This window comes from Trametes versicolor, assembly GCF_000271585.1.
Source record: "Trametes versicolor FP-101664 SS1 unplaced genomic scaffold TRAVEscaffold_7, whole genome shotgun sequence".
Classification (NCBI taxonomy): domain Eukaryota; kingdom Fungi; phylum Basidiomycota; class Agaricomycetes; order Polyporales; family Polyporaceae; genus Trametes; species Trametes versicolor.
The window spans coordinates 2387108-2407170 of record NW_007360327.1 but is presented as its reverse complement, the minus strand read 5'-3'; the positions used below and the strand labels follow the sequence as shown (position 1 = coordinate 2407170).

Here is a 20063-nt window from a genome sequence, read left to right as displayed (position 1 = left end):
GCACTGCCGTCGCGGTCACGTTTCGGTCCTCGTACTCGTACTCTCCGTTCCACCGTACGGCCATTCCAAAACAACGCCTGCCACTGTTTTCTGCTTGTGTCTTTCCAAGTTTGAACGACTCTGGGACAACAAGAAGCACTGGTCAGTGCACGCGAAGTCTTCCTCCTTGTGTGTGAGGTCAACTGGCTCATCCCGGACTAGGTTAGCGTAAGGCCTGTTTACATTTGACATCTGACACAGCAGGGCACCATGCCGGCGAAGTACTCCCATGTGAAGAAGCGGCCCGCTGCCTCTAAGAAAACGAATAGCAGCAGTGGAAGCCACGCTCACACCAATGCGGAACCTCACCAACCCAACCCGCAAGTGGACAAAAGCCTCTACAAGGCTACACCCGCTGAATCGCAGTTGGAGCGGACAATTGCGCGTATCATCCTCATTCGCTTCGAGCAAGATATCATACGGCTCTTCTCCACGCACCTCTCCTGCGTCGCGCTCCTCCACCTCCCTACCTTCGTCCTGCGCTGCGTGACCGTCGGAGGCCCGAGCTGGGTAGCAGCGAACGCCGACTCGGACGAAATCAAGGACTTCTTCCGCGGCGCAATAGCCATGGATATGCGCCAGGCCGGAGACCGCGTCGCGACGAAGAGCGTGCTCTGGACATACACCGCGTTGCGGCACTTCGTAAGTCCCCCCACGCACGCGCCATATCCCACATACCCATCAAGACTACGCACGCCCAGGCGAAGTCGAACGGGATACCTATCTGCCAGCGGCGCGGGTTGCACTCGCATCACCTGCTCCCGCACTACGCGGCGCTCAAGGCGCACCTCGACACGCTCGAGGCCCAGCACCCCCCGCCGTTCGCGAAGCCGCCGCACCTTGGCCCCATGTCCGAGGGCATCCGCGCGCTTGAGGAAACGTGCGAGACCAAGTACGGCAAGGGCCTGGACTGGCGGCTGCGCGTGCGGGAGGGGTACGACCGCGCGTGCGCGACGCTCTGGGACGTCGCGCGCGAGTTCGACGTGCACGGGTACGGGCTCGTCCTCCGCGAGAAGCTCACGTCCCACTGGTGCGACTGCGGGTGCTCGACGGACCATCTCGGCGAGGTGTGCGAGAAGACGGTCCGGATGGAGGAAGAGGAGAGCGGCGTGCGCCCTGGCAAGGAACGGGAGTGGGACGGCCGTGGTACGCATCGCTCCCTCTGTGCAAGATGCTTGTATTCTGACCTGTGTAGGTTCTGGGGTGACTGGGTGGGGCACGGAGGAGGAAGAAAATATGTGGGAGGTCGACTTCGACTACGTCAACTCGGACTCGGAGAAGAAGCACGACCCAGCAGAGTGCGACATGACCGTCGCAGAGCTCATCGAATGGCGCTATCTCCGCGCTGAGCGAGAGAAAGAGCAGGTCACTACCGCGTCATTCCCCATCCGATCGATTGCTCACGATGCGTCTCACTCCAGGGTAACATAGCGTTCAAGAAGGGCGAGTTCGCGGGAGCCATCGAGCGATACAGGAACGCGTATCGCATCGAGCCCGAGCTGCCGCGCTATCAGCTCAATATTGCCGCGGCGTGCTTGAAAATGAACGAGTGTGTTCTACCGCGGCTTCCATCCATCTTATCTGCTGATCATGGACATCTTCCGCCAGCTATGTTGAGGCGGAAAAGGCTTGCGATCTGGCGCTTGGCCAGCATCGGAGTGTCAAGGGCTACTGGCGGCGGGCGCAGGCCAGGAAGGCCCAGGGACGAATAGAGGACGCTCTGAAAGGTACGGAGCGTGATGTGCTCATCCATGCTCCTCGCCTCTCACGATCGTACAGACTTGCGTGCCGTCCTCCGTCTTCAACCCTCGAATGCGGAGGCGATCGCAGAGATCATACACCTCTGTCCCCCAGACCCCCTCGCGGAGCACGAGCCTGATGCGTCCGCATCGATAGCATCGAGCTCGTCGCAACCCTCATCGTCCTCATCATCATCAAAACAGCCTGCAGCACCAAGCGCGTATTCGACTTGGATCCCTGCGGTCAAATCGCCCAAACCGCTTCCATTCCCGCGAACCAAGACAGACGACCGCAAGCTCAAGGTCTCGTCGCTCCCGATCACGGTCGACATCCCCGACAACTTGCCGTTCTTCTCGAGTGACAGCGGGGTGGAAAGCAAGAACAAGCGGCCGCCGTCCTCGTCCTTCTCTGGCTATACGATCCCCCACACGTTCTCGTACCCGTGCTGGGAGCGCTACATGGTGTCGAAGATCTCGGACTAGCCGCAAGATCATATGCTGTCCAGTGGCCCCCGCGCCACGTCTTCCAGTCGTCCACGTTCGCGACACGAGCGCGGTGCCCGGTGCGAGCGCCATGCGTTCGATCGTGCTGTCGCACTTGTGATATATCCTGCCTCGCTGACGCGCTAGCACTCTCTAGCTGCTTCCGCACCCCGCCTCCTCGTTTTGCCCCGCTGTACTAGTACTACTTACCGCGTCGCCGTTACGCTATCCTGCTCGCCCTCTCTGTCGCTCCCTTCTTGCCATTCTTGTCCCGGAGCAGACGGCACAATCGATATATCATGCTTCCATGCTACTAGCGGGTAAAGCGGTATAATCACGACGTGCATTCGCCGGGCAGAACACGATTAAGAAGCCACAAGTATTACCTGTTAACTTAACCAGCTTGACTGGCGTGGTTCCGAGCAGGGATGGGCTAGTCGTTAATGGCCCATTCCACGCGAAGCCCCTGCTACGCGTCAGAAAGCCCTTGCGAAGGGACTCGCGATAGAAGAGGATGGCTGGTTCGTGCGTGCATGGCGATTTGCATCGTGTTGAGAGAGTTCGCAGTGTAGTACTACCCCCCACCCCCCCATACCCCAGCAAGGCCCTTGACTATATATAGCTATTCGGAAAAGCAGACATGAGTCACAGTCTTCAACTCTATGTCACTCGACGCTCAGCCCTTGCCTTCTCTAGATATTGCGACGATTGGTAGGCGGTATAGATGTCAGCTAAGCTTCTGGCCTGATCCCACCGCTGTGCTGGTGGTAGCGGAATGGTCCTCGGTGGTTTGCTAGCCTGGTTGACATTATCGTCCCTCTCCCCCTCGGCAACATTCCACGTCCTCTGCCTAGGGGATACAAGTTTGAGCTTCGAGTTTTTCAAAGCGAGGATGGAACTTCGCGGGACTTTCCCGCCACTTTCACGCCTTGCGGTAAATCTCTTAGCCCATCACGCCGAACATCTAGCACCTTGCAGCTCACGCTTCCATACGATGGATGCCGCTCCCCACATCGCTTGCCAGTGCCCATCCACCGATACATGAACGGCGACGCACTCATCCTGGCTGCGAAGAGTCGGAAGGATTGAGGAGGCGGGCGCGGTATCGGAGCGCCCGTGGGGGGGCCGTCGGCATACCAATGCGCACCCGCTTGCCGCGACACGATGGCGAGCGGTGCCTGCATCAACGGTCGGCGTGCCTCGCAGCAGCCGCCGCTACGTACATTTGCCTCCGGCCACGAGAGCGCGAATGGCGACGCCATCACCTGGGGCACCCTGAGCTGTTTCCGGCTAAACTGGAGCAGGTTTCAGAGCCTGGAGGTTCCCTCCGCTCGGCGCCGCGACCCGATATCAGGACGCCTTTTGACAGGCGCGAGGAAGGTAATGAACTCGCTACGAATGGGCTTCGCGCGGTGCAGGGAAGTCGAAGAGTTGAGCCAGCCGAGGTGTTTCGCCTCCCCGAGCCAACCCCGGGTCTCTGCTTCTTGGTGGGAACCCGGGGTCTAAAGGTAAATCGCAGCGGCTTCTCGCCTTTACATCACCGTCAATTTCGTTTATCGCTGCCGTTATGGGCGGACGATCGTCGGCGCTCGCGTTGGCGGGACTGCTGCCACTCAAGGGGGCGGGACGGGGACGGCGCGTGGCCAGTAAATGCCATGTGGCTATATATGGGTGAACAAGACGGCCCCTGTCCCCGTGGAGGATCGCGGAATCAAAGGGGGCCTTCAGAGGGGTCAAAATGTCAAATTGACGATCAACCTGTAAGTTACTAATGAGAGACAGGGTCGCAATTTCCTACTGGTCAGGAAGAGCGTTCAGGCCGACAGTGCGCATCACTGTGACACCCCGCCAGACCTGGCTGGCCTCGCCACGACGACGCTCTGCGCAGCCTGCCCGCTCGCGGTGACGGAGACGGGGACGGACCCGCGGGTATGGAGGCGGGGGCGCATCCGCGTGGGAGGGGGCGCACCGACGAATTGAGTTGGGCTTGTCGGGTGGTCTTGTGAATATGATGGGAGAAATTCCGTCTTGTCTTCTGTGGAACCCGGCGCGGTTTAAGCGACGACCGCCTCTGGCCATGATGCACTGACGCTCCTGGACCTTGACGCATGCCAGGTGCTGCCTTGATATATCTCCGAGCCTCCGCTCAATCATGCTCCTCCTTTCCTTTTCTCCGCCTCGCCTCTCCATTCCTCCCCGCTCCTGCCTCCCGCCGCCATGAGTGCTGAAGTACGTCCTAGCGCGTTCTTGCTGTCCCGTCGCAAGGTCCTGACCCAGACCCTACGTCATTACAGTCATCTAGGTCTGGTGCCCCGCTGCAGACCACCCTCCCGATCAATTTCTTGATAGTTGGTGGAGGTGCGCGCGATCGTCTACGGTGTACCTGCGCTGTACTAACGCCGCTACCTTGCCTAGGAGTTGCTGGGTTGGCGTGTGCACTGGCTTTGAGGCGCGTAGGACACCACGCTACCGTAGTAGAACGGCGAGACAGAAAATCCGCGGTGAGCGCATATGCCCCTATCTGAGCGTTAGCGGTCGTCCTGAACCCATCGCCAGCGAGGAGAGGGCGGAATTCGTCTACCACCAAACTTGACCAAGATATTCTTTCACTGGGGCCTCCGGGACGCGCTTCGAGCTAAGGCCCTCATTTCACATACCATTCTTTTCACAAGATGTGAGCACCACCCCCGCCTCTTCTCGACGCGACTCTCATTGAAGACGACGCGCAGACGAATCTGGAGAACCTCTCGGAAACCAAGTATGGGACCAGGACGTCCTTCGGGAAACCCGCGGCGTCTTCATGCTCTTGACTGTACGTGCCTTCCCCTGAGCTTCCCCCGGGTAGCGGTGCGGTTCTGACCGATTGCACAGCATGCAGAGCTCCACGACATTCTTTACGACGCCGCGACCCGCGCAGGCGCCCGCGTTCGTTTCAACGCCGAAGTAGTATCCATTGACCCCGAGGAGCGCGAAATCGAGCTCACGACGGGAGAAACGCTCACTGGGGATGTCATCGTCGGTGCCGATGGCGAGCAAGGCCCGTCGCGCACGGCCGTGCTTGGGCGGGAGGTGAGGGGCGGGCCGACGGGCCTCGCGATGTATGAGTAAGTTTAAGCTTCCTCGCCCCGCGCGAGCCCCGGAACGTGGGGAACGATGCTGATGTGCATGATAGCACAATCGTCCCTGGAAAGCACCTGCCAGACCACCTCGCGTCGCTGCGGAAAGACGTGAGTCACTCGCGCCGCGACCCGTGTTATCAGGGCCTCGAGGATGGGTGTGGCTGACGGGCGCTATAGAACGGTGTGTTTGTGGCGTTCGGGGAGGGACGCGCCATCGTGGCGTATCCGGTGGTGCGTATAACATCCCGATATCTGCGAACGTGCCCTTGCTGAAGGGTGCATCTGCAGCACGGAACGGAAGACTTCGCATTCCAGTTCTATGGCCCGGACGAAAATGCGCAGGGCAAGTATGGTGACCCTCCATCGGTGTCTGTGCCAGAGATTGCGCGGCCACTTGACCCACGGTACGCATACTGCGCCATCTCCAGCCGCACCCTAGGCTCACGTCTTGTCCAGACTAGCCGACATTGTGAACAACGCGCGCACAGCGGTACGGGTATCCGTCGTCGCCCACGAGGACCTCGAAGACTGGGTGGAAGACGAAGGCCGACTAGTGCTCATCGGTGACGCAGCACATCCGTTTGCCGTGAGTTCCATACCATTCCTTCGGCTAGCTCCCCATCAGCTAACATAATGCTTGCCCGATCTCCAGCCGGGCACGATCCAGGCCACGGCGATGGCGGTCGAGGACGGCGCGGTGCTCGCTAAGCTCTTCTCGCACCTAAGCGAGGAGCGGCAGATCGAGAGCTTCCTGTACGCTTTCCAGGAGTTGCGCCAGCCCCGCGCGCGCAGCGTCGCGGCAGGCGAGTTCGGCGCCGCGTTCTTCATGACCGCGACTGGGGAGCTCGCGGCGGGGCGCGATGCGGCGATGCGCGCGCAGTACGAGGCGGGCGCGAACGCGCTCGAGGGGGAGGGCGACGAGGCCAACGCCGCCTGGGAGGAGATCCGCACGATCTTCGGGTACGACTGCGAGGACGAAGCAGACGACTGGTGGGTGCAGTGGGGCCTCCTCCGGGAGCGCGCGCTCACCCGCACGGGCGACGACGAGGACGAGGACGGCGCGCCCGGGGGCCCGCCGCTGCTCGACTTCTCGGCAATGACGGTGCAGGTTAGTTCGACCGCCACTGACTACGACGAGTGAGGCTGGTCAGGTGTTATTTTTCTGAACCGCTATGCTATGTTTGCTGGATGGGGGCCTGGGGACGCGTTATCGGATCGCTGTCGTTGCTACTCTCCACTTCTCTTAATTCCGCTCCTCCGTGTTCTCGCCCATCACGATCTTTACCTACTGGAGAACGGGGAAAATTTGTCTTGCTCTGCTGTCCGTATACCGCACGCACACCCGCTAATCGCACAATCCACATAGACGTCCGACCGCAGCCGCGGCGAGAAGCACACCCCACGAGTGCATTAATGATGCCCCCCTTGGCGCGCGCTCTCGCCCCCAAGCACGGCCGAACCGCGAATGGCAGGAAGGAGCGGAGGATGTGGGTGTGCGCGCGGGAGGCACGCGGGTGGGAGAGTTTGGGGTGTTTGTACATGCTATGTTCAGGGGAGCTGTCAATTTGCGTCAATTATACGGGCTTCTCAAGCGGTGCTTCATCAGTCCGCGGCGCGCGATTCGCAATTTCAGGGTCCCCAGAGTTCGCCGGAGAAGGCGGGGTCGTCATCAGAAGGCCCGGGAAGGCGTGAACATCAAGTCCGGGGGGCTCCCATGTGCGCCTGGAGCAGACTGGGGCACAGCGCCGAAAAGCCTTGATTGATGCCATTCATCAACAGAGATTCATCTTGGTCTAGAATACAGGACAAGAGACGGTACCGCTGTTGTAACTTTCAACCTTACACCTTGCTGCGGGAGTCTGGACTACAGCAGACTACAGCTCCCCGACCTTCTTGACGCCAACGACCACCCGCTCGTTTCGTCGCCAGAATTCTACCAGGACTTCTGCCATCCGTGTCGGATCGTCCTGTGAGGCACAACGGAGTCAGCGTCCGTGGTGTGCGGACGCGCGGATGTATATTGCAGCGACGCACCTCGTGGACCATATGGCCGACCCCGGGAATCACGACCAGTTGGAACTTTCCCTGCATTTGCCCAATCATGAGCTCCCTGTCCAGGCGCTCGGTACCTGCGAGGATAAGCAGGCGAGCGGTCCGCGCCGACAGAAACTTGCTAGACAGGCCGGTGAACCAACCTATATAAATTTGGGAATTTAACGGGCTTCAGAGCACTGCCGGATACCATTGACATACTGGTCCAGTAGGGTGCCGTAGATCGGAGCGGCGTTCGCCAAAGGTAAGCGGGCGTGCTGGGAGGTGATCCTTCTGGTGCCGGAACGATGATACCGGGTACGGACACCCTCGCCGAGGCCGGATTGTGGATCGTGTTAGTCTTTACGCTGGTGGGGAGTGTGAGACAAGCGCCATGACGTGGTCAACGATGACGATTCCACTCACTGCCATTCGATCGCCTGCTCTTGGCTGTCAAATCCTTCAGGACGCGCATTTAGCAGACTGTGCATCAGAGGCAGCGCCTCCAGCGTGAACTCTTCGAGGGAAAATTAGCTATCGCTCTAGAATAAGGATAGGTAGCGAAGGTAAGCCAACCTTCCACGATATCGACAACGGCCACGCCCGTAATCCGATAGCGGCTTTGCTGGAGTGCCGGACAGGCACGTACGCATACTGACCCGCCAAGACTATGTCCTACGAACTAGAAGATGTCAGAACTTCGTTGAAGGGAGGTAGCATAACTTAGGGCGATAGATCGCAGCCATGTCTCTCTTGGCCCTCGGCGTGAACGGCGAATACGCAATAGGCTGAGTTATCCTCTACACCTCTCTCCGGGTGCAATCAGTTCCCAAAGGTTGGACACAGGTTTAATCCATCCCCGCAGAGATACACACATGCTCTTTGCATGCGAAGGAAATGATAGCAGTCTATTAACAAAGTTTTATTGGGAGACAAACTCACCAGGAGAGAGGGCGCAGCCTGTGAATCAGTAAACACAGCTTGCACGAGGTTCACGAGGTCGGCGGTCAAGACGTCTATGTCTAGATTCTCCTCGGTAGAGCCACCCTCACTTCTGAGATGCTTCGTCTTTCCTATGAGACATAAGTCACCGCTCTGAGTAACAGTGCATTTCAAACCCACCATGCCCGCGCGCGTCATACGACAGCACCCCGCACTCTCCCTTGCTCATGTCTGTGATCTCTTTCGCCATGCATGCAAAGGTCAGCCCCGAGTAGCCGGCGCCATGGTGGCACACTATCACCGTGCCATCCTCGAACTTCGGCGGGGTGTAGTACACCCGCACGTCAAGGTCGGACTGGGGTACGGAGACTTGTATCGCTTGCTCAAAGTATCCAGATGCGGAGATAGGCGTGAATGCAGGATTGGGCGTGTGCTTTCGCGCAGCTCGGGGCGTCCTGGATGGGCTGTACAGGTGGCTAAGTCTCTCCATAAGACGACGGTGCAACTAAGATACATACGCCGCGGGTGGTCCCATACCGGTCGGCAATGAGCCAATCGAATCTCCCGACTCATCCTCCTCCTCGTCTTCTCCAGGAAGAGGTGGCAGTTGCGGCGCCTTAGCGAATCGGGCCTGAAGTGCTGTACGGTACAGATCGGCCATGGTTGTGGCGCGGTAGTGTTGTGGCTGAGGCGGAGATGGCGCCGGTTACGGATTGTGGGTGCGTTGCGAGAGATGAGTGTTTACGAACAGAAGGGTCCTAAGATACAACGTGTATAGGCAGAACCCCAAGCAGTACTTCTGAGCGAGAGAGAGGTCGTGGTCAAGGTCTAAGTTATCTGGATCCCCGCCACCGTGCTTGCATTGCCCACGATCTAATCTTATCTAAAGTACGCACACACTGCGCGCGGGAGGAATCGCTTCGTACTTGCTAAAGCCATAAACATTCCGACTGGATGCTCGCGGCATGATGAGTCTAGCAAGTTGTGGGGGGTCTAACGAAACATGCTATATATGCTACATTTATATAGACAGCAACAGACAGATCAAGCCACACTTGCCTTTTCCTCTACACGCTTCGCCTCTTCATCCCGCCCCACACGCACTGGCAGCCCCGCGAACTTCGACCGCAATGACTCGTACTTGCGCCTCTGCGCGACCGACACGCTCGGCTGTACCTTGTCCAGCGCCTGCCCAAAGTCCGCGATTGAGACGATAACGCTCTGTGCACCACTCGCGCCCACACCGTCGAAGCCATCCATCTCGTCCAACGCTCCCAACGCTCGTTTCAGTGCCGCAACACCCGCCTCGCGCACGAGCGCGGCCAGGTCGGCACCGCTGTACCCCTCGCACCGCTCACGCACGAGCGCATCAATGGCATCTTGTGCAGAGGCGTTGTCGTCGCCGAGGGGAACCGTGCGCGTCATCTTGCGAATGATCTCTGCGCGCTCGACGGAGGACGGCAGATCAACGTAGAGCAGCTTGTCGAGTCGACCTGGGCGACACATCGCGGGGTCGATCATGTCTGGTCGGTTCGTCGCTGCGATTACATATACGCTCTTGCGGGCGTCGAGGCCGTCCAGCTCAGTGAGGAGCGTGTTGACGACGCGGGCCGACGATTCGGACTGTAAACATCTCAGCGATGTGAACTCGAGCGGAATGGAACTTCAATACTCACCATGCTGTCATCTCGCCGAGGCACAAGCGCGTCCAGCTCGTCGAAGAAGATGACACAAGGGGAAGACGCGCGTGCCCTGGAAAATACTTGGCGCACCGCGCGCTCACTCTCGCCGACGTACTATAATGGGTTGTTCAGCAGGAGTCCTATGAGATGAAGCACAACCCGCGTACCTTGTTCAACAACTCTGGGCCTTTGACACTGATAAAGTTCGCCCTCGACTCGTTCGCAACCGCCTTCGCAAGTAGTGTTTTACCGCATCCAGGCGGACCCCAAAGCAGCACACCGCATGCGGCGACGATGCCCACAGCACTGAACAGCTCTGGTCGCCGGATCGGCTGCACGATCGCCATGTGCAGCTCTTCGCGCGTCCCATGCAACGCGCCGATGTCTGCCCACGTCACGTCCGGGACTGTCGCGAAGCCTTCGCGTTTTGAGGAGGGCTGGACGTGTTGCAGCGCGAGGGTGAAATCGGAGTACGTGATGCATAACGGGGCGAGCTGGGCCTCTGTAAGCGGGTCGGGGTGTGCCCGGAGGAAGTGAATGATAGAGCTGCCGGCGGTTTGCCTGGAGGCATCGAATGTGGCGAATGGTACCAGTTTGCTACTGCTTGCCTGGGGGATGACGGACTCTGCTATAGGAGGATCGATGGCCATGGAGACATCGCCGTCGCCTGAAACCACTGCGGGCGCGACGTTGTCGGGTAGGACGAGCGTGCCCTCGGAGATCTGCTTGAATATACGCTTGACAGCGATGATACCTGCTGCGCCTGTCAGGGCGGCCAAGTCGGCACCGACGTATCCAGGTGTTGCTTTCGCGAGCGCCATGTAGTCAAAGTCACCTTCTAGGCGAAGTTTTGAAGCCTGCACACGCAGGATTCTGAACGGCAGGACGTCAATGAATTTGCACCTTGTTACGAAGAAACATCACATACTGAGCTCTGGCTTCCTCATCTGGGACGCCCATGCTGATCTCATGGTCGAACCGTCCGGCTCGCCGGAGAGCAGCGTCCAACGAATCTGGCCGATTCGTTGCACCGATGACTATGACTGGCTTGTTATCGTTCTTCTCCCACGACATGTCTACACCAACCTCAGCTTATGCGCGAGGAAGAGAATCTATGTGACGCACCATCCATGCAAGTCAAAAATTGTGCGACTATTCGTCTCTCCATCTCCCGCTGCGCGCTTTCGCGCTTTGGTGTAATGGCATCGATCTCGTCGATGAAAAGTAGACAAGGGGCTACTCTCTGAGCCGAAGTTCGGTGAGCGCAGTAAGCTAGGGTTTTTGCAGAGCTTCGCACCTTTGCTTCGTCGAACGTATCTCGCAGGGTCTTTTCTGACTCGCCCGACATGCCGGATACGACGGAAGGGGCAGAAATGTTGATGAATGGTACCCCAAGTTCCTGGGGGGCACCGTCAGGATGCGATATCATATTTAACACAAATAGTGAATGGACGCACCCCGGCAATAGCGTGGGCAAGCATAGTCTTCCCGCAACCTGGTGGTCCGTGCAGAAGGACGCCTCTCGGAGGCTGAACCCCAGTATGTAGGTAGATCTCGGGGTGGCACAGAGGCATTGCGACGAGCTCGAGCATCTTCTCCACGCATTGGTCCACGCCCCCAAGGTCCGAAAGACGGGTCGTCGGTGGTGCGTAGTCCTTCGAGATGCTGCCGGATAGTTTTGCGCGTTTGCTTCCCTCCTCTCCTGGTGCCCGAGAGGATCGTAGCTTGCGCTTTGTACTGACGGGCTTGCCTTCACTCGGCCCTGGACCCTCCTCAAGTGCCGGCGTTCGTGGTGCAGATGAGGGCATCGGAGCGGCGGGTAGTTCGCCAGCTGGTACTTCTACAGAAGCCTCAGGGTAGTTCGGTGGCGCGGTGGGTGTGTTTGTGCCCGTCGCTGGAAGTGACGTGGAATTGAGGTTGATCTTCCGTCTTTGTGTGGACCATAAACCTTGCATGGAACGGTTTAGGGCGTTCGAGCTCTACCTAGATACATGTGAGTGTGTACATCTCGCACAATACCAACATACGCACAGATATCTCCATACTCTCCCACTTTGCGAATAAGACGAAGGCAGAGAGTTGAGGATGTCAAAGCGGCAGGAAGCTGAAGGCTGCAGCTGAGCTCAGAGCTGCAAGAATTTCGCGTAGTTGGAGACGCCCAGCGGCCCAATACTTAGGAGCGCGGGGTGGCGGTCCGGAATCCCGTTACGACGAGGAACGGCGCTTCGCCGGGGCTTTCTGGATCCCTGAGGCTCTCTCTCGCCACCACCGCGCTGGCACGACAAGATAGCACTTCTCATCTTCGGCAGCTCATTATACTCTAACGTATAACAAACAAATCATTTGAATAATGCGCCAAGCTGCTCAGAACAATGGAGTGCAACTTTGGCGACACAGAGGCTACATGTGTTCACGCTGCTACTACCCCGCTTAGAAGAGGCTATCGACCTTGGACGTGCGCAGACAAATAACTTTGGGTATCTTATACTGCTATCCAAAGAGGACGACGCGGATGGCAACGGTACCAGATCATCGCTCCTGGGAAATCCCGGTGTAGGATACGGCGAGTAATGAGCATCTAGCAAGGGCATGGCAAGATCTCAAATGAGGTATCTATCCTCCCGGAGTCCTCAACGGGAATACCACGCTCACGGCGCTACTTTTTCTTCGGCCCAGCGTCTGCAGTACCACATTCTTGATATTGATCATCTGTAGGCGACTAAAGCTACGGGCAGACTATCATAGCCTCGATGGTTCTTCTGATATTCGTTCGGGGACTCTCTAAACCGGGCCCTATAACCAAGGTCTATGGTAGCTTGGCTGGGTTGCATCAGATACCATGTCAGAAGTATTCTACTGAACAGGAAGACCACATCCCCATGAAAAGCTATTCTAGCTGCGTTACCACGACATCCATCCCCACCCTTGGACATCCGTACTGCGTGCGACCTTGACAGATCCCCCCAACTTCATGATTATGCACTGCGATGCTTTCGAGATGAGTGTCCAGGCGATAGGCTGTCGTTGCCTGACAAGGTACGAAATATCCGCTTCGTCACGACTGCAGCTCTGATACTAACAAGTAACTAGCGCTACCAACCTGTGTCTTCTCCGAAGCTCTTCTCACAGCTATGTTGATCATCTACCGCTGAGGACATTCTTGCCATCCTGATCTCGCCATCTGACTGCCGACATCCGGAACAGCCATGTCACGTACTGTGGTGGTAATATACGCTCTCGTCTCGTTCTATAAATGTCGCGACGACGACTTTACACTGCGGCGCCCCCTCCACTTCCGCCATAATTTCATCCGCTCTCCACTCGCGAATAGCGTTAGCACATTCGAAATGGATATGGATTCGACCTTTGGTGCTTTGCTGATTGGGACGCTGGTCGGGACCACGTAAGCTAGCTTTATGTTCTCTGTCGCGTCGTGGCGCTAATACTTCACATACAGGCTCTATGGGATGACTATCCTGCAAATCTACCGATATTTTCGAACATACCCGAATGACTGTACAGCGAACAGTCTCTTGGTGCGCTATTTAGTGCAGGTGATCCGACCTTATTGATGAATGCCGCGGGTTGCCTTAGGTGTACGCATTAGCGTATGTATCGGCTTTTTCGCATCTCGAGTATATCACCTACCCTCATCTCCCAGAGTGCTCGAGACTTTTCACGTAATGATCAGCGCTCACGCATGGTAAGCACTATATCCAGTGCGACACGCCAACAGCTTTTAACTCACCATTGCGTTGTAGCTATTTCTATCTTGTGACGAGTTATGGCCATCCCGAGGCCCTTTCAGTCGGAGTTTGGTCAGTACTTTACTTTCAATTTCGTACACGTTCCCAACTCAAAATCCTCTCTATCGGCACAAGGTCTATCAACGTAAGTGAAGACAAAAAGCCTGCCGCGTGTCATAATTATACAGGGCTTACCCTTCAATGTTCAGATCTTGTCTGTAGTTTCGGTAAGACTGTCTTGGTTAGCATTCCCTGCTCTAAATGATTCAAGCGTTCGCATAGGGAGTTACGATCATACTGAGCCAAAGGTCAGAGGACTCAACTTGCTTAATCGGAAAGTCAATCCTTAATTTTTTTCCCGCAGTTTCTTCGCGAGACGGGTCTACTTGAGTACGGAGAGCGTTGTCTACGTTTTTCCCGCAGTGCTGATTTGACCTCACCAGTCGGGACTTCCTTCCGTCTTTTGGTCCTCGTAGCAGTAAGTTTTACACCAATCTCCCCATCCCTCCATCTGATCGAGTACGAAGGTCGTCCTGCTTGTCGGGGAGCTTGGTAAGTTCAGGCTTATCTTGGGCCGTTCCTAGCTCTTATCAAGAACACAACGCGCTACAGGTTTCTTTACTGGTACGCTAGAAGGCATGCTTCTCACGGGACGGCCACTGACTTCGAACTGTCTTTTTTCCAGCCGCGACTGCCCAGGCGTATGTCGTTTCTCAATGCCGGGTTCTCAAACTCATATCTTGCCCCAGATTTATATTTCCCCGATTCATGCACTTCCAGAGGTTCACGGTGCGAGGTCTGGATCGTTTCTGGGTTTCGTCGCTGACGAGTAATACGTATATCTCTCAGTGGATGATCTCTGCCGGGGCTGCCATGGCTGTGGTTGCGGACGGTCTCCTGACGAGCGTCCTCGTCACTGTACTCAGACGAAACAGCACTGGGATGAAGCGGTACGCCTCGCACAGCGTGATCATCCGTGGTTCTTGCCGCTTCTCACTGTCACATCAGGCTAGACACCATCGTCGACATCTTGATCTTGTATGCGATCAGCACCGGTACGTCGCGTCATTCTATTGTTCAGAGAAATCAGGCTTGACGCGAACGGCACAGGCTTGTTGACCAGGTACGCTTCTCCCGTCTCTACTATGGGAGATAGTAGCTCACTTCCTTCTCAACCTCAGCGTGGTGAACTTCCTATCCTTCATCTTCGTGGGCACGCTAGGCTCTCGTGCTGCTGCTCTTACTGACCCGTTCATCAGTCGCTAGCGAACCCGAACAACCTCGTATACTCTGCCTTTGGTATCGTGGCTACGAGATGTACGTTCTCTTCTCGGTCTTGTGCATCTGCTCCCTGAACTTCCCTTACTATGTTTCTAGTGTACGCTAATTCCCTCCTCGCTGCGTGAGTTTCATTCCCTCCGCAGGCAGTGATACCCCATCCAACCGGCCTCTCGCACCTTCGCAGCCTAAACTCCCGCAAGTACCTCGCTGAACGCGCCGCAGGAGACGTGTTCTCGAGCTCCCTCGTCAACGTGCGCGCCACAAGGGCGCTCCCTTACGCTGGGTCGGTCTCGTTCACGATTGTCAGCCCGACCACGTTCCGACCACCGGTATCACAGTACATACAGGTCAGTCCGACTTCTTCGCGACATTATATGTGTTTTAGTGCCAGGAACGTTCTCGCTGACTTTCTTGCAGTCACCGCTCTCTTCGCCGACATTCCCGCCCACTCCGAGGATGGCGGGATTTCCGTCGCCCTCGACGCCGAGGGTTTGAGGTGGCATAATCATTCTGGACAAGGCTGCGAAATGTCTGCCCCTGCAGATGTATTCTCATTATATTTATCCGCCTCTTGCTTATACACGCACCTTCCCTTCTCGCCTCCAGGTAGTGAGCTGCTCGGCGCAAGGTGTGCCAAACGCGAGAGTCTCAGCATCCCCAACCTGCGGGTTCGATAGACACATAACGAACCTGCAGGAGGTACACAAATATTATAGGTCCTTTGGGCAGGCTCATCACCTGTCGTACGGATTACACGGTAAACGTCAACATGCTCTCCGCGGAGCAGCGTGCGATTCCCTAGCAGAGCGCGTGCACCTAGCCCGCCGCCGCCTTGAAAGTCAGACTTCGGTCCGTATCATAAATTACCCGAACACGGAGTCCGAGAAATACTCGACGTGTGCCTCAACATAGAGCTCTCTCGGGGTATATTTCCGCTCCAAAACAACGGGTAGGACTTAACACGGACGGCCTGAACATGCGTTATGTTTTCGGCAAGTTCATGCATATGAGGAGCTTGTACAGGTTGTATCCTCAAAGCGAGGAGGCTGAGCGGTAAGGCGAAGTGGGGAGACGCCAAACGCAACGTTAGATATAAATTCTCGAGCAGGATCGCATACAGGGATGGAAGGAAAGCCCGTTAGGCATATATAGCAACAGGTAGTTAGCGAGTCAGGACATAGATCTTTACGAAGTAAATGTGGACGTGAAAATGAATCATGGATACGATCTAAACACCGAACAACGGCGGACAGGATCATCTTCAGAGTGGCATATATACGACAGGATTTCATGGAAGTAACGAGGAAGAGGATCGAGAAATTATAGAGAGAGTGTGTGTGAGTGGGGGGGGGGATCCTAACGAAATAGGAATTGCGAAACGGCGCCGAAATCCGAGCATGTTTGAGTGTCGACTACTGGTCGTATATACACGCCGTGCTCGCCCGGTGACCTGAAATTCCCATGTATGAGTTGAAAATCAAGGCGGGAAGCATATCGGAGAATCTGACGACACGGCAGGACCAAAATTTCCCCCAAGCTCTTCATCGTGGGGGAAATCTTGGTCGTACCGTGTTCTCAGAGTCGAAGCAGCTCCCGCCTACATATAAACGAATAAAAGCCCACCCTATTTCAGACCTGGCCCCCGATGTCACGGTCAACCTTGATATCAATGACTGTCGACGGTTCAGTCACGGTCTCCGCCTATTTACAGTTGCAACGGACGCCCCGATTCAAATGATAAATCAGCCCGGGTCTTGAGAATACGAACTTGGGGTAATTACTCACCGAAAGCGACGTCCACGGGTTCACAACGTTAGCAGCCGTGCGTTTGGAGAGCTCAGAGAGTTCCGTTTCCTGTGAAGATGAGCCATCGCCTCCAAGAGAGGTCCGGCGTGTATTCATTCTTCGTTGGAAGGGTAGCATTCAGTTCAAGCACAAGGACGCGTGAGCAAGTGCGTAGCTTACGTAGCTAGAACGGAATTGATATATACTGATGATTTGCGTGAGCTCGGGTATGCTCTGCGGCGGCGTTTTGGAGAACATAGTGCTAACCTTTCGCGTATATCGTATCAGCCGCGATGAAAAGCATCTTGCCAGGAGCGGCCCGATCCTATGTTTGCCGCCATATCAGTAAATGCTTTGGGCGGGTCATGTATGTCCGAGAAACTCACCAAGCTCAGGCAGGCAATAGCGGCAAAGCTATGTTAAAGTCAGCGGTCGCGTATGTGAAGTAGCACATAGACGTCACTTGGTAAGGAAACCTAGAATGTCGGAGTCAATTGCGTCGCTACCCTTCGAGACTCCCAAGGCTCACCAGTGTAGAGAGCATATGCAATAAGGACGTCGATCATGTTGTCCGTTCTGTGGAAGAGTGTATCAGACTTTGAGCCAGAATCGTCCCCTAGAATTAGACACACCCTTTGAATCCGGTTCGGGACCGGTGGAGAGACGCGGTAAGCACAGAAGTTGACGCAACATCAACAGTTATGACAAGTCCAAGGCCTGCGGATTGTAACCACTGCGAGCATGCGGTTAATGTTATGTATAAGGCTGACAGTAACCCAATGTTTACTGTGAGCTGTCTGAGTGTGGTGAGGTTCCCGAGGATAAACCTAACGGGAAAACAGCGCGACTGGTCAGACATGATCGATGTGAGGTCAAGGGGCTGACCCTTCAGCGGTGAAGGCTGAGTCTACAGTCAGAAGGCAGGACAGGCGGCGTCATGAGTAGTCGCTCACCTGCACCGCAGCCTGACACGCAACAGACATGAACGGGCGGAATGACGGGAGGTTCCATCAGCGAAGCCCCGCGAATCGTATGGTAGCACTTACCTAGCTCTGCAAGACACAGAATCCCCTGGTATATGTGATTATGATTTCATGCAATGACCAAAAATAGGCTTGCATTCAAAAACTCACCAAAACCGCCACCAAGGGCCTCAACCTCCTGTCCACTATGGAATGGGGATAAGGGCGGATAGACTATAACACGATCGTGGCACTGACGTAGGTATACGCGTCGCGCATAGAATCTATTGCACGGCGTTAGTACCAGTACCAGTTTGAACTATGGTGGATTGAGATTCACGTTTGACAAGTGACGATCACCGCTGCCTAGATATAAGGACTAGATGTGAGTACTTAATCACACACCAGGAATGTCGACGGTTGTACCATAGTGCACCCCTGCAGCTACCATCGTGCGGTGATATCAGCGACTACCTGCCAAGAACCTCAGCCTTGTGCAACCTCGCGACTTACATTGAGCGACCTGTAAATTTTGAATCAGAAGTAGTCTATCATTTCGCGACATAGCACTGACCATACAGGTGTTTCGAGCTTGATAGGATCGAAATAGTTCACGACGAGATACCAATAACTGTCAAGTCGTCAGTACGCTGCCACAGTGAACTCGGTGTGATAAGAAGTTTACATCGAATGTACGCAGATGGTAGTATGAAAAGTGTCGAGAATGCTGTCGGTAACTTAGTACGTGGCATACTGCACGCTGCCTAGGCGACTTCTGGAGCTTACAATAGGAACCCAACCTGATGTCGTCCATTAGATGATGCATGAACAACATATACGACCGCTACTCACGTAGCACTTGAGGAAAACATGGTCACGGCCATATAAACGGATGTACCTATACACTTGGTGTAGTTCTACGCCATACAAGCTAAGATGAATATTAGTATCGGCAAATAAACAATCGGAGACGATAGCTACGCACATCAGACTCAAGAATGTGCCCACAAGAAGAGCGCCGTAGTTGGGTCCCATGGGCAGGAGCTGTAGCGGAAGCAGAAGTGCGCTTGGGACACCCGCGGCTGTATCTGGCTGTGAAGACATGGCGATTGTGAACTGGGGCACCACTGCCGCAGAAGGCTGCTTTACATACCGCTGCATTAGCGCCGTCATGATCAAGAGCTAAAGATGATCCGAGTCAACTCACCGAGGATGGGAGAAAAAGGACATGCTGTGAGTGAACGCTCCCGCGAGGTATGAGGAAGCCCGTGTACTGACAGTTCGACGAAGTCAGAGTTCGCACCCAGAGACACAGGAGGGTCGATTCTTCATCTTATGGAACGTCATCATGATATCGGATGGAACTGCTCACCGGGGCCAACAACTTCGAAGAGATAATGCGAGATATTCGTACACCGCTTCCTGAGATACATGACTCACGCTATAGCACGGTATAGCTGACGCTGTATCTAAGAATGAGCAAGAACTAGATGGAGAAGCACGACGTACGTACCTGACTGTGATAAACTCATATCGTACCGGTACCGCAGGCTGATACATCTTCGATTAGAGCTACGTTCGAGATGCAAGAAAACCTTGACGGCCAAGATTAGGTGTCCGAGTGCCTCCTGCCAGGAACATTGCTGGTGCCTATCGAAGTCGGTGGAAATAATCCTGTGAAGTCTGTCAGTCCGGCATCTCGAAATCTCATCAGTCGACTCCGGATAGATCGAGCCCCGGGAGGTAGCGGCTTTAACGAAAACTCCAATATCATTTGTAGCAAACGTTCGGGGGTATCATCCCTGACAGGGATGCTTTAAAAATCTCAGTATACGCGTACGGGATATCTCGCACATCGGGACCAAGGAAGGTTTGGTTCGAGGAGGAGATGGAAGATGGCAGAAGGCCGGAACAGCGTCGTAGCGCTTCACTTGCCATTGACAGATGCGTCCAATAAGCGCCCATTTCCGCTTACGGAATCGGGACTCTCCTTATAGAGGGCCGGTGTGCATAGGAACTCGATCCGACTCATACCACCATCCTTCGCCTCTTCTGTCAGGCTCGAGGCTATCCACGTTGTCTGCAACGGTGCGCGTCGAGCGCTGAGCTCTCAAGTCTTCTCATAGTTCTGTGAAATCAATCAGCACCGAGTACTACATCTGCCAACTTGAACTCAAGGTCCTCCTTCGCGAAACACACGCTCCGCGTGTGGCCGCTGGGCGACGTTCAACTTGACAACAACTTCCAATTCCCT

At 55.6% G+C, this 20063-nt stretch overlaps 6 protein-coding genes across 6 annotated transcripts; 3 read left to right on the top strand and 3 right to left on the bottom strand.

The window, feature by feature from the left end:
- Positions 1 to 69: 69 nt before the first annotated feature.
- On the top strand, positions 70 to 2637 carry TRAVEDRAFT_169933 (uncharacterized protein). Its single transcript, XM_008041726.1, has 7 exons — positions 70 to 141; positions 202 to 681; positions 741 to 1185; positions 1235 to 1404; positions 1461 to 1588; positions 1648 to 1766; positions 1819 to 2637. Exons 2-7 carry the CDS (start codon positions 250 to 252, stop codon positions 2259 to 2261), a joined length of 1737 nt encoding a protein of 578 aa, XP_008039917.1. The 5' UTR covers positions 70 to 141; positions 202 to 249; the 3' UTR covers positions 2262 to 2637.
- Positions 2638 to 4478: 1841 nt separating this feature from the next.
- On the top strand, positions 4479 to 6521 carry TRAVEDRAFT_48947 (FAD/NAD-P-binding domain-containing protein; the record flags this gene model as incomplete). Its single annotated transcript, XM_008041209.1, has 11 exons — positions 4479 to 4490; positions 4556 to 4619; positions 4677 to 4762; positions 4818 to 4935; positions 4991 to 5073; positions 5133 to 5365; positions 5434 to 5488; positions 5558 to 5611; positions 5669 to 5784; positions 5837 to 5966; positions 6033 to 6521. The coding sequence occupies 11 exons, from the start codon at positions 4479 to 4481 to the stop codon at positions 6519 to 6521; spliced, it is 1440 nt and encodes a 479-aa protein (XP_008039400.1).
- A 733-nt stretch (positions 6522 to 7254) lies between these two features.
- On the bottom strand, positions 7255 to 9014 carry TRAVEDRAFT_126181 (protein phosphatase methylesterase; the record flags this gene model as incomplete). The annotated part of the gene is made up of 8 exons (XM_008041725.1): positions 7255 to 7347; positions 7415 to 7575; positions 7634 to 7779; positions 7838 to 7928; positions 7988 to 8093; positions 8354 to 8484; positions 8534 to 8786; positions 8868 to 9014. 8 exons carry the CDS (start codon positions 9012 to 9014, stop codon positions 7255 to 7257), a joined length of 1128 nt encoding a protein of 375 aa, XP_008039916.1.
- A 326-nt stretch (positions 9015 to 9340) lies between these two features.
- Positions 9341 to 11886, bottom strand: TRAVEDRAFT_65523 (AAA-domain-containing protein). The gene is made up of 7 exons (XM_008041724.1): positions 11493 to 11886; positions 11333 to 11434; positions 11161 to 11278; positions 10964 to 11111; positions 10203 to 10908; positions 10030 to 10149; positions 9341 to 9976 (listed from the first exon to the last, which is right to left on the bottom strand). Exons 1-7 carry the CDS (start codon positions 11841 to 11843, stop codon positions 9398 to 9400), a joined length of 2124 nt encoding a protein of 707 aa, XP_008039915.1. The 5' UTR covers positions 11844 to 11886; the 3' UTR covers positions 9341 to 9397.
- Positions 11887 to 13382: 1496 nt separating this feature from the next.
- Positions 13383 to 15557, top strand: TRAVEDRAFT_48944 (uncharacterized protein; the record flags this gene model as incomplete). The annotated part of the gene is made up of 22 exons (XM_008041208.1): positions 13383 to 13438; positions 13493 to 13571; positions 13630 to 13643; positions 13697 to 13738; positions 13797 to 13853; positions 13917 to 13926; positions 13991 to 14008; positions 14064 to 14089; positions 14146 to 14171; positions 14225 to 14259; positions 14309 to 14333; positions 14394 to 14405; positions 14467 to 14482; positions 14531 to 14570; positions 14631 to 14731; positions 14790 to 14836; positions 14892 to 14904; positions 14963 to 14990; positions 15041 to 15098; positions 15159 to 15183; positions 15247 to 15409; positions 15480 to 15557. 22 exons carry the CDS (start codon positions 13383 to 13385, stop codon positions 15555 to 15557), a joined length of 969 nt encoding a protein of 322 aa, XP_008039399.1.
- A 1552-nt stretch (positions 15558 to 17109) lies between these two features.
- Positions 17110 to 18913, bottom strand: TRAVEDRAFT_48943 (uncharacterized protein; the record flags this gene model as incomplete). Its single annotated transcript, XM_008041207.1, has 17 exons — positions 17110 to 17172; positions 17234 to 17261; positions 17311 to 17323; positions 17377 to 17423; positions 17480 to 17580; positions 17635 to 17748; positions 17801 to 17812; positions 17981 to 18015; positions 18068 to 18093; positions 18150 to 18175; positions 18236 to 18253; positions 18323 to 18332; positions 18384 to 18440; positions 18495 to 18536; positions 18596 to 18609; positions 18662 to 18740; positions 18795 to 18913. 17 exons carry the CDS (start codon positions 18911 to 18913, stop codon positions 17110 to 17112), a joined length of 804 nt encoding a protein of 267 aa, XP_008039398.1.
- Between the last annotated feature and the right edge of the window lie 1150 nt (positions 18914 to 20063).